Source organism: Nuphar pumila, chromosome 1, assembly GCF_984573655.1.
Source record: "Nuphar pumila chromosome 1, dmNupPumi1.hap1.1, whole genome shotgun sequence".
Taxonomy (NCBI): domain Eukaryota; kingdom Viridiplantae; phylum Streptophyta; class Magnoliopsida; order Nymphaeales; family Nymphaeaceae; genus Nuphar; species Nuphar pumila.
The window spans coordinates 140,914,498-140,927,439 of NC_143249.1; the positions used below are offsets into that span (position 1 = coordinate 140,914,498).

Genomic DNA, 12,942 nt, shown 5'->3' on the forward strand with positions numbered 1-12,942 from the left:
AATGCCCCTTTTTGAATGTGCAAAAAGGCAAAAATAAAAGAAAAAAAGAATTACAAAAAATAAAAAGAAAAGGGAAAAAAAGTACAGCATATTCCAAATGGGATATGCGCAAAATGTGGAAAGACAAAAATACCCTTATCGGGTAAAAAGAGAAAAATGTATAAATATATATACTTATATATAGATATACGTATACATATAATATATGTATACGTATCTCTATGTATATAAGTATATATATTTATACTTACAATAATGCTTTTGTGTATACATTTTAACACCCCCCCTTAAACTTACGGTGTGATAACCGCAAGTTTGTCAAGGAGGAAATGAAATCTAGGCGAACAAAGAGCTTTTGTGAAGAAGTCCGCAAGTTGATATTCAGACGTCACGTATGGTAAATCAATGACCTTCTTCAAGTATTCTTCCCTGACATAATGGCAGTCCATCTCAATATGCTTTGTTCGCTCATGAAATGTGTGGTTTTTGGCAATATAGATTGCACTTTTATTGTCGCAGCACAACTTAGTTGGTTCTCTGATAGGCACTCCCATATCTTCCAAGAGGCGTCGAATCCATACAATTTCCATGGTAGTGGATGCCATGGCTCTGTATTCGGCTTCAGTGGATGATAAGGATACCTTCTGTTGCTTCTTACATCGCCACGAGATCAACGATTCTCCTAAGAAAATACAAAAACCAGTGGTGGAGTGACGGTTACTAGGGTCACCTCCCCAATCTGAGTCAGTATAAGCAAGCAATTTTAATTCAGAAGAAGAAGATAGGAATACTCCCTTATTCACCGTTCCCTTTAAATATCTGATGATGCGAAGCACAGCACTCATATGAACGGTTGTAGGAGCATGCTGAAATTGGCTGGCGATGTGTATAGCATGTGACAAATCGGGTCGAGTAATGCTAAGATACATTAAAGAACCTACCAACTGCCTGTAAGGAGTAGGATCCGTTAGAGGAACACCGTCGTCAATCTTCATTTTTGCTCCCACAACTTCAAGAGTTTCGCATACTTTGTCTTCAGAAATCCCTGATCTGTCAATAATCTCACAAGCAAGCTTAGACTGAGATAGAAAATAACCACGTTGCGAATAAGCAACCTCAATTCCAAGAAAATATGTCAGAAAACCCAAGTCTGACATCTCAAATTTTGAAGTCAAGACGGACTTAATACCCTTGACTCCTTGAACATCATCACCTGTAATTAACATGTCATCAACATATAGTAACAATATTACAATCCCTGCCTTAGATTTTCTAGTAAATAGAGCAGTGTCAGTATAACAGGAGGAGAAACCATTTTCCAGCATTACACTGGTAAATCTGTCATACCAAGCTTTGGGGGCCTGTTTCAAACCATAAAGGGCCTTTCGAAGATGAAGAACTTTATCTTTAGGGATCTCCATGCCTGGTGGAGCATCCATATACACTTCTTCGTTAAGATCACCATTTAAAAAAGCATTTTTTACATCCATTTGAAAAATATTCCAAATTTTAATAGATGCAATAGTGATAAGACATCTAACTGTAACCATTCGGGCTACAGGAGCAAAAGTTTCTTCATAATCAATTCCATACTCTTGCCCATATCCTTTTGCAACTAAGCGAGCTTTATACCTTTCAAGGGATCCGTCACTCTTAGTTTTAACCTTAAAAACCCATCGACAACCTATAGTTTTCTTTCCTATGGGTAGAGTTTCGAAATCCCAAGTTTCAGCCTTTTTAAGAGCATTAAGTTCATTTTTCATAGCTTCTTGCCATTCTATACATTTTTTAGCTTCTTCAAAATTTCTAGGTTCAAAATAAGAATGAATGGCACTAAGACAAGCCCTATATCGGGGTGAAAAGGAATCAAAGGAGACAAAACGAGTTTGAGGTCTCCTATTCCTCTCGGATCTACGGTGATCGAGAACAGGAACAAGTTCACTATATTGATCAATAGCACTTCTAAAGGTGTCTTGGTTTCTACGTGAGTATGTTATTGGATCACTTGAAATCCTGCCTTCTTGTTGGTTATGCTCTTCGACATTACCCTCAATGTCCTCATCATGGTTTGATGATACATCATCATCACTAGATATATCATCATTACTAGACAATAAGTCAAAAAGGAAGGAATAATCAAAAGTTTCTTGTTGCGAAACATTTTTTTCAAATCCACTTTCATTTTCCAAAAAAGTTACATTTCTAGAGACATATAACTTATCTTCTCGAAGATCATAACACTGAAATCCCTTTTGAGTTTCAGAATAGCCAAGAAAAGCGCAGGGGATAGCCTTGGGAGAGAGTTTGTCATTCTTATCCGTAAGTATGAAACACTTACACCCGAAGACTCGTAACCTATTATAATCTGGTTCAAGTTTATATAAAATCTCAAAAGGGGATATTTTTCCTAATAATCTAGAAGGCAAACGATTTATCAGATAAACAGAAGCAAGAGCAGCTTCAGCCCAAAAAAATTTTGGTATGTTCTGGGAAATAAGAAGGGTTCTAGTGGTCTCAATAATATGTCTATGTTTTCTTTCGGTCAACCCATTCTGTTGGGGGGTTTTAGGACAAGATCTTTGGTGAATGATTCCTTGATCTTCAAGATATATTTTAAATTGGTTGGAGAGATATTCTCCTCCAGAATCACTTCTAAAAATCTTTATGTTACTATTAAATTGATTCTTGATCATCGAATGGAAAGTTCTAAAGCATGAAAAGACTTCATATTTGAATTTAAGAAAAAAGATCCATGAATATCTAGAGAAATCATCCACAAAAATAACATAATAAGAAAAACCTCCTTTTGAGACAACAGGTGCCGGTCCCCAAACATCGGAATGAACAATTTCAAAGGGTTTTGATGAGAACATAGTTCTTTGCTCAAAAGATAAACTTTTCATTTTTCCGAGAATACAGTCATTACAAGAAAAGGAACTTTTACATAGGTCTTTTGCAAAATGTAAGTAAGACAACTTGGTGATATTAGGATGACCAAGTCTTTTGTGCCACATGTTTATATGTTTGTTTCGGGCAACATTACAAAAAGATTTTGGAACTCGAAGAGATTCCATGTAGTATAAATCGCCTTTTCTAAAGCCTTCCCCAATCAATTTCCCGGACAGGCGATCCTGTATTAAACATTTATCACATGAAAATTTAATATCACAACCATGATCCGAGAGTTGAGAAACAGAAAGAAGATTTAAATTAAGTTTAGGTATAAATCTAATTTTTGGAATAAAAAAATCTTGAGTTTCAAAATTACCTATTCCTTTAATTTCAAGAGAAGTTCCATCCGCAGTGGAAACAAAGGATGGAGAAGCATTTTTTGAATAATCGGAAAGTGAAAACATGTTTAGGGACATATGAAAGGATGCACCTGAGTCCAAAAGCCAAGGGACTTTACCTGGAATGGAAGAAGTAGACACGGCGGCACCGGATGTAGCTCCCTTGAGAAGAGGTTGAAGGGCTTCCATTATTTGGTTCAACGAGAGTGACCCACTTGATGATGCCTCTTCCTTTTGTGGTGCGCCGGTGGTGGCCATAGCAAGGAGCTTCTTCCATTTGGGACATACCGGCTTGATATGCCCCGGTTCTTTACAAAAGTGACATATAGTCTTGCTATAGTCCCGCTTCCCTCTTTGTCCACCATCTCCTCCTTGATTTTGGAATTTAAAGTGAGGAGGACGATAGGTCTTTACATTATTTCCGGGTCTTGATACGGCATTAACCTCATTATTTTCTTCATAATTACAAGGAACCATAAGAACACTTGGTCCTTGTTTACATAAATTCATACGAGTCTCCTCCCCACTTAATTTGGTGAGAACATCTTCAAGAGAGGGAGGAGTAAATGAGGATAGAAGTGATGACCTTATTTGCTCAAATTCCGGTCTCAACCCATTCAAAAAATTGAAGAAACGATCTTCTTCAAGTTGCTTGTGGCGGAGTTCAATTGCCTCTCCACTCCATTTTGGTTCAAGCATAGAGAGCTCATCCCAAATAGAGGAAAGATCGGCAAAATATTCCCTAATAGACATTTCACCTTGAGTAAGGGAGAGGGCCTTCTTTTGAAGGTAATACTTATGAGATAGGTCTCTTGATGTATACATCTTCTCGAGATAATGCCAAGCTTCCGATGCCTCTTTGAATTTGATAATGTTGGCATTAATCTTCGTTTCGACGGATGCGAAGAACCAAGAAAGAATCTTGAAATTCTTCATTTCCCATTCGTCGTGTTTCTTTGAGTATTCTTCAAGAGCTTTGATCCTTTCCTCTCCCTCAAGAATCTTGATTTCACTTCCGTCCATTATGGTTATCTTGGGTTCCGGTTCCGGAATTGTTCCTTGCACATAACCCCACAATCATTTTCCTTTTATGTGGGCCTCCATATTCCCGGCCCAAATATGATAGTTGGACCCATTCAACTTGAAGCCAAGGGCAAAGTGAGACTCTTTCTCACCCATTAAGACGTAGAGAGAAGAAGAAAAAAGACGTACCAATACGATGTTTCAACTTCTTCTTAGCACAAGATCCTTCTAAAATATTTGAGAAGCAAGATCCACCACTTCAATCTCAAAAAATCCGAAGGCACGGTTTTCGAGGCACTCGAACAAAGGCGGATCTCACGATCTCCAATCACCAACCGAGCTCTGATACCATGTGAAATTGTCTACGAAGAGACAATACATAAACAAGCATAAAAACCTTATAAAAGAAGTGCACGAAAGCACTCTCACAACACTTGAACAAAATACACAAAAAGTGTATAAATAATAAACATGCAATAATGCATGTATTTCAATATATAAAAGCAAATGCTTGAGACTCTCAAGCTTATCCTACAACAAGGAGGAACACCCTTATTTATACAAGAAAGAAGAGGGCAAGAGGGGGCTCCCCAAAGGAGTCGTTGGGGAGCTCCCAACGGTCACAATTGTGACCGTTGGGGGCTCCCCAAAGGAGTCGTTGGGGAGCTCCCAACGGTCACAATTGTGACCGTTGGGGGCTCCCCAACGACTCTATTGGGGAGACCCCCAATGCCCCTTTTTTAATGTGCAAAAAGGCAAAAATAAAAGAAAAAAAGAATTACAAAAAATAAAAAGAAAAGGGAAAAAAAGTACAGCATATTCCAAATGGGATATGCGCAAAATGTGGAAAGACAAAAATACCCTTATCGGGTAAAAAGAGAAAAATGTATAAATATATATACTTATATATAGAGATACGTATACATATAATATATGTATACGTATCTCTATGTATATAAGTATATATATTTATACTTACAATAATGCTTTTGTGTATACATTTTAACAACCTCCATCATTCAAGGTAATTTCTCGGTGAGGGTTTTTCTTGGAGATATTTTCAAAAGGTAGAAAATCCAAGAAGCATAAAAAATTGAAAAAAATATAAATAATAGTAAGAAAGAATAGGTTTTCTATTATTTTTCTTAAAAAAATATAAAGAAACAAGTTTTAAAAGTTAAAGTTTTTAAAATACAAAAGAAAACAAAAAATAGAAAATTTGAACTTAAAATATATAAAAATATGATTTAAAAAAATGGCAAAAATCTAGTGAGAATATCGCACTATTTTCATTTTAGCAATGTTTTAAAGATGTCGCCAATATCGCTATGTATATATATAGGGAAGGGGGACTGTGCAACCAAAGGAAGGTGCAATATCTACAATCAATGATGATCGGATGGCGTTTTTGCTCTAACGATCGAGTTTTTTATCGATTGGGCTCTACATATTGCATTTTATCATTTATTTAGTAAGCAATATATTTTAGAATAGGAATTTTGGATATTTAAATGTATGTTAAGCACTAAAATCAACCACCAACAATACTTTGTATTGTATTGTGAGCCATCCGTTTTTCATGTTTCGAAAAACATGTCTAGATGTTATAAAACCTTCATGTAAAGCATATTTCTTATTAAATACATTATAAAAAACAAATATATAAGGTATGATCGATGAAACACTCAATCATCGGAGAAGGAGAGTCGTCTGATCATCATTGGTTATAGATGTTGCACCTTCCTTTGGTTGCACGGTCCCCTTTCTCATATATATAGTAGGCGAGGAAATGATAGACAATCCAATGCCCTAGAAAAATATTTCAATTAGAAGGACAACAACAAAGTGACTTGAGAAAATCTGACAGAATCTCTAGACCTCTTGATAGATTTGTATCATATGAATCATTCTCACCCCAATATAGTGTTTGTCTAGCTACAATTTTGTCTTATTTTGAATTAACCACCTATAACTAAGCCAAAAATTATCTTGAATGGATAGGAGCTATGAATAATGAATTAGAGGCACTTGAGAAATCTAAAACTTGGGAGATAAAAGATTTACTCAGAGGATAGAAAACAATAGGTTGTACATGGGTTTACAAAGTCAAGACTAAAAGTGACGAGACATCAAAAAGGTATAAGGTGAGATTAGTGGCTAAAGGTTATTCATAAGAATATGGTATAGATTATGATGAAACTTTTGCACCTATAACCAGGATGACCTCTAGTAGAACTCTCATAGTTGTAGCGGTTGTTAAGGGATGGGTCATTTATCAAATAGATGTAACAAATGTCTTTTTGGGAACTGAAAGAAGTCTATATATGGATTCACCTCCTGAATGTGAGATTTCATCTAGAAAGGTCCTTCATTTAAGAAAAGCGTTATATGAGTTGAAACAGACACTTAAGGCCTGGTAGATAGATTCAGCTTTGTGATGATTAAACTTAGATTTGACTATTGTTATACTGATATTGCTATGTTTATTAAGAAATTTGATTCAGGTATCGTTAGTTTGCTTCTCTATGTCGATGACATGATCATTACTGGTGGACACAAACAGGGAGTTAGCTATATTAAAAGTATTCTTAAGGAACATTTTGAAATGGCTGACCTTGGTTTTCTTAGATTTTTTTTAGGAATTGAAGTGGTTTATTTCCGCGAGGATTTTTTTTGTTTTTTGAATAAAGACGCTGGGGGTTACCTTGAATTGCTATTAAATATGATAAAGAAAATTACAATCGATCTCCCATCAATGGAAGCCAATCTGGTGGCTTGTCCTCCCATGATAGATTATTACAAGAATGCAACATTAAAAGAACATAACCCATGGACAGCAATGGGCCCCTACATGAAACAATTTCAACTTGAAAATCACATGAAAAACGGGAAGCAAAACGAATAACCAACCTGTCATCACCAACCATCCATGTTTGGTCCGCTACAATACCACTCTTAGCAAAGAAACACACCTGGTCTTGGAACCCTGAAGGTCATTCCAACGAAATGATATGATCAGAACATGCTGCCCAAATAAGCTCAGGGATTACTTGTCTCCCCGGAAGCTCTCCCTCATGAGACAACGAGTTCCGCAATATTTATATCCTCTAGAAAATAATATGAAATATTGTATCCCAGCATGCCTTAAGCCAAGATTTCTCAAAACGAACCGAAGTCCATTTAAGTTCAACCATAAACTCTTGAAGGGGGTCCTACATTTCCCAAACAAACGTATATATAATTCCATATGCTGCTGGACACAGGGCATAAGAACATAAGGTGAGAGTGATTTCTTGGATTTAAAACACAAGGGGCAGCAATTAGGTAGGGAAACTTCACAACCCAAGACGCCCTTGGGGGAACCTTCTTAATCCACACAAGGCTATGCCAAGGAACAGATGCAACACCATGTCGAATTGCAACCCAAATATCACCTCTCAAAAGCTCAGCAGCACTATGAGTCCCTTTCCACCACAATCGATCAGCTCCATGGGACATCTGAGGAACAAACCTACTGCCACAACGGGTCTAAACTTGGAAAAGGGGCATTAGCATGAAAACTAGAAATCCGTAATGCATCATTCACACACTACTTGATGTTGCGGAGCTGCACTTTCTCCCTACGAGAGATAAGAGAAACCAATGGTGGTCCAAACCACGGGTTTGTCCAAAAACGAGTGCACGCACCATCTTGGATTTTACAAGACAGAAATATTTCAATATTCATCCATCCCCAATAAATCCCCTTCCAAGCACCAGAGCCAACATCTGGATTTGCACCCCAAAAACTCCTATTGCATAGGTACTTATTCCTCATGAAACCAGCCCACCACAAATCACTGAAATATATGTCAAGAGATAACTTATCAAGGTATGCAGCGTTCATTTCCTCAATTCTCCTGAGCCAATGCCCCCCTCACTTTTGGGCTTGCATATGACCTCCCAAGCAATAAGGTGTGGTCGCCTCCCAGAGTCATAGTCCTGCCATAGAAAATTACGAAATAAAGTCTCCAATTGAGCAATTAGGATTTTTAAATGAGAGAAGCCAAATTACCGGGATGGATGATAAGGTATTCTTGATAAGAAGAATTCTCCCAGCATAAGAGAGCATTTTCCACGAGGATATTTGCTAACTCAAACCAAGTTTGCTAAAGAAATTATTGATAAGTTAAGGATTATTAATGAGAAAAGGGTGGATACTCTAGAAGTAATTAATGTCAAGATAAAGATAAATGATAGATCACCTCTATAAGATCCCACTCCATACAGCCACATGATTGGAGCAATGACATATTTGACTATTACTCGACCTAATATAGCTCATGCAGTCCATACTACAAGCCAGTTTCAGCACTCAGCTTCCACAGTTTACATGAGTGTTGTGATAAGAATTATTAGAATATTTATAAAATTTTATTTCTAGGGGTATTTTGTTGTCTTCCTCCTCAAATTAATTGCTTATTCTGATTCAAATTGGCGAGGAGATCATGACAGACACTCAACTATTGGTTTCAATGCCTTTTTAAGTGATTCTCTAGGGTCTTGAAAGTGCAAAAAGCAACAAAAAGTATCATTATCATCAACTGAAGCTGAATATCTTGATATGAATACTCCAACACCAAAGATTGTGTGGTTAAGGAGATTACTTAAAGACATAGGGGTTTACTTGCAGACACCCTCGAGACTATGTTGTGACAACAAGAATGCAATATACATAGCTAGCAACCATACATTTTACGAAAGGACTAAACATATCAAAATGGATTGTCACTATGTGCGTGAAGAATTTTTTAAGAAGACTACCACTTTGCCTTATGTCAGTTCTAAATATCAGTTGGCTGATTTCTTCACCAAGACGCTTCTATTACCTCGATTTCACTTACTACTAAGACAAACTTTTGGTTATCACACCGTAAGTTTGAGGGTGAGTGTTAATTTGTATGATAAATAAATATATATATATATATATATTGGTACATATATACATATAATATATGTAATAGGTTATGCCCTTTAGGGGCATTTTTGTCTTTTCTATTATGTAAGAGGCCCTGCCCATTAAGGGTAGTTTTGTAATTTCGTTTTTACTTTTTAATTTTTCTGTTATTATTTTGTAGCAGTTGGGACTAGCCCAATGGCAAGTTGAAGTAGTCTCTTGCTCCTTTCATTTCCTATATATATGGGATCTCTCCTATAGTGTAACGCATGCTTTTCTTGAGCATTTTATGATAAACAAAGATATTTATTTTTATGTTTTTGCAGCCCTTTAGTGGTGTGTGCCTGTGTTATTCTTTGTGAGTTTGTATCTTGCCCATAAGTAGCTTATTGTATTTGTCCACCTTAGAGGTATCTATTTGTGCACTTTTTGTTTCATTACAATATATAGGGTTCATATTTGGTACAATCGATTGTACCAACAATCTAGTTTGAATCTCATGATGTGAGTTATTTTGACATAATCTAACCTCATAGATGTGTTCAGCATGCTTGATTTAGTAGGAATCGACTCTTAGATCATGTTTTTTGGATGAAAAAATATTTTGAAAAACCGATGCCTTCATAGCCATTGATTTTTGGATTGCCAGAAAAAAACTGTATACAGACCAGATTCTGACCGTCCAAAAACTGGTCCCCACTAAACAAAACCTGTAGATCATATCTATGGTGTTAGATGTGAGAAAAATACCAAACAAGGGGGTTCCGCCCCATTTGCTAAGTCGTTTCCGCATACAAACTACCATAGCAAATCTTAACCCATATATATAAAGAGAGAAAGAGGGAGCAAACACTTGAAGGAAACTTCATTAGAACTAACCAAGAAGGAAATAGAAAAAAATAATCATATAATGGGGACGACTCCCCTACTCACAAACAGACAAAAATAGTTTATTTTACAAAAAGCAGAATAAAAGTACAAGAATACGCCTGTAAATAATAAAATGTACAAGAGGAAGGGCTGGCACACTAACTATGGTACATGCATTACATTTCTCAACACATCATTCATAGTAAAAAAAATTAAATGAATCTGAAGGATGTCCGCAAATGAAATTCCAACAACATGAAATGAATTTATGACCTGTATCTCGATATCCTCAGAGTTTAGCCTCTTGTTGTAGGCCTTAATAAAACTATCTCTCTCATCCTCTGGAATAAAATCTCTAAAAGGCTCCCAAGCTGCAGCGCAAAGGTTAACAGACCAAGTACATTTCAAAAAGATAACTAAACAATGTTCATAAAACCATCAAAAATTTATTAAATAAGCACAGATAATTATTTCAAAATACATGGTAACAAGATTTTCACACCACCTATACCTACTCAAGAAATGCAGCAGTGTCAACGCATGTTCTTTAGGTACTTTTGAGAGTATTCTAGAGTTCTTATATATTCTTATCAAAGGTGAAAACAGTACTTAAGATTTTGAGATGTCATTGATATATAGAAAAATGTGGAATTAGACTGGCTGCAGACTGAGATAATGATACTCCTCTTTTTAACCAACAACACAACAGATAATCTCAAGGTTGTAAGTATTGTATTGTTACTCGTATCGGTCGGGTCCAAAATAAGAAAGGTATTGTAACACATTGTATCGTAAAAAATCATAATTTTTTAATAAAAATTTCCAAAAAAATCAGGAAAATTTAGCAAAAATTTGAAAAAAATCATAACACATGAAACAATTGCATAAGACATCATAATCAAGTTCTTTAAAAATAATACATGAAACAATAACCAAGTTTTTTAAAAAATATATTATCAATCATCATCATCATTATCTTCTTCTTTTTCTTTAACCGAGAGATACCACCCGAAAAAATAGTATGGCAATAGTTGCATTTGATTTTTAATCGGTTTACAGTCGTTACTTGAGTGCCCCATTGCCATGTAGGATCATTTAATGTCATCCCCCCCAAAAAAGGTCAATAAGAAGCAAATAATAGGGTTTTTTTACTTTAACCAACTTCCTTGAGTGGAAAATTTGTGAAAATGCACTCTTACTTGAACAAACTGCAAAATCCCTCTTCCTTACACACAGATCGGCCCCAAGTTGCTCTTATGAGTCCAAAGGTGCGTAGATACCTCTCTAATGGCTTCTACACAAATGAAAGAGTGGGCCCTCAAGAGGTCCTTAAAACCCATGGCAAAAAGATGATTCAGCCCTTTTTAAAGTGCATCGATAATGTATCATATGATACACATCGTATCGTACGATACGGGCATGTATCGTACGATACATACAATTAGGGATGGCAGTGGACCGGGGCGGGGGACAAGGTCTCCACCCCTGCCCCGTTACAAAATCTGAACTTTCATCCCCGCCTCCATCCCTGCACGGGGATGGATTTTAACCTCCACCCCCGCCTCCATCCCCGTTTCATGTCCTCCATCCCCGATCCAAACGAGGGTGAGGTGGGGCAAGGCCCCGTTTCCCCTCGGTCTATAGTCATTCCTTAAAGGATTGGGGATGGGGCGGGGAAAGGCGGGGATTGAGATGGGGAGGGGACGGGGCGGGGCGGGGCGGGGGAAAGCGTTATGAGATTCTGTGTGGGGTTCAACCTTCACTGCAGAAAATAAGAAAAGAGAGAGAGAGAGGAGGGAGATTCACAATGGCTGGGGGCGGCGCACGTTAACCCAACCTCCCAGCCCTAAACTTTATAAATAGGTAAAAATACAATAGCTAAGATAACAGAAAATTTACAGGAATGCCATTAATGAAATGGCATTGAGCATGTGTTAAAACATACCATATTTTAACACCCTCCCTCAAGTTGTACGTGGTCTTGGAGCATGTACAACTTGCTCTTCAATAGCCAAAATTGATGTCCTGTTAACCCCTTGGTAAACAAGTCTGCCACTTGATCTTCTGTTCGAACATGACGTAGTTCTATCTCCTTCATCTCGACTTTCTACCGTATAAAATGTTGATCAATCTCAATGTGCTTCGTTCTGCTATGCTGAATAGGATTACATGCAATGTTTATTGCGCTTTGATTGTCACATAGAAGAAATGATCGAATAATTGTCTCTCCAAGATCACTCAATAAGTGTTTAATCCATGTAGCGTCTGCCGTGCCTGCAGCCATCGACCTGTATTCAGCCTCTGTACTCGACCGTGCCACTGCCTTTTTGTTTTCTGCTGCTCCAGGACACTAAATTGTATCCAATATATACACAATATCCAGAGACAAATCGTCTCTCATCTGGATCCCCTGCCCAATCTGCATCTGTATAAGTGATAAGTCCATGCCCTCTATGCAGGTTATTGTTCTTGCGATAAACAAGTTCATCTCCTATAGTTCTTTTTAAATATCGTAGAATGTGTTTCACAGCTTCCATATGACCTTCCGTTGGAGCACGCATAAACTGAGATACCTGATTGACAGCATAAACTATATCAGGTCTGGTAAAGGTCAAGTACTGCAGCATCCCCACAAGACTTCTATACGTTGTTGGGTTGACACAAAGATGGCCATCTTCAGAGCTCAGCCCTTGATGTAATACACTCGGAGTGCTGACTGGTTTGCAATTCGTCATCCCGGCTCTTTCTAGAAGATCAAAAGTGTATTTTTGTTGCATGAGTGTCAATGTGTCTTGTTGCCTGTCAACTTCCACACCAAGGAAG

The 12,942-nt window shown here is 37.2% G+C and overlaps 1 protein-coding gene across 4 annotated transcripts in view; it reads right to left on the minus strand.

Annotated features, from left to right (window-relative positions):
- Nucleotides 1-12,942, minus strand: part of PIP (proline iminopeptidase) — a 124,905-nt gene that overhangs the window by 99,638 nt on the left and 12,325 nt on the right. For all 4 annotated transcript variants that reach the window (XM_090013558.1, XM_090013550.1, XM_090013566.1 and 1 more), the window contains one exon: nucleotides 10,393-10,490. In XM_090013558.1, the coding sequence (XP_089869684.1) occupies nucleotides 10,393-10,490 (98 nt within the window). The remainder of the gene's footprint in view (nucleotides 1-10,392; nucleotides 10,491-12,942) is intronic.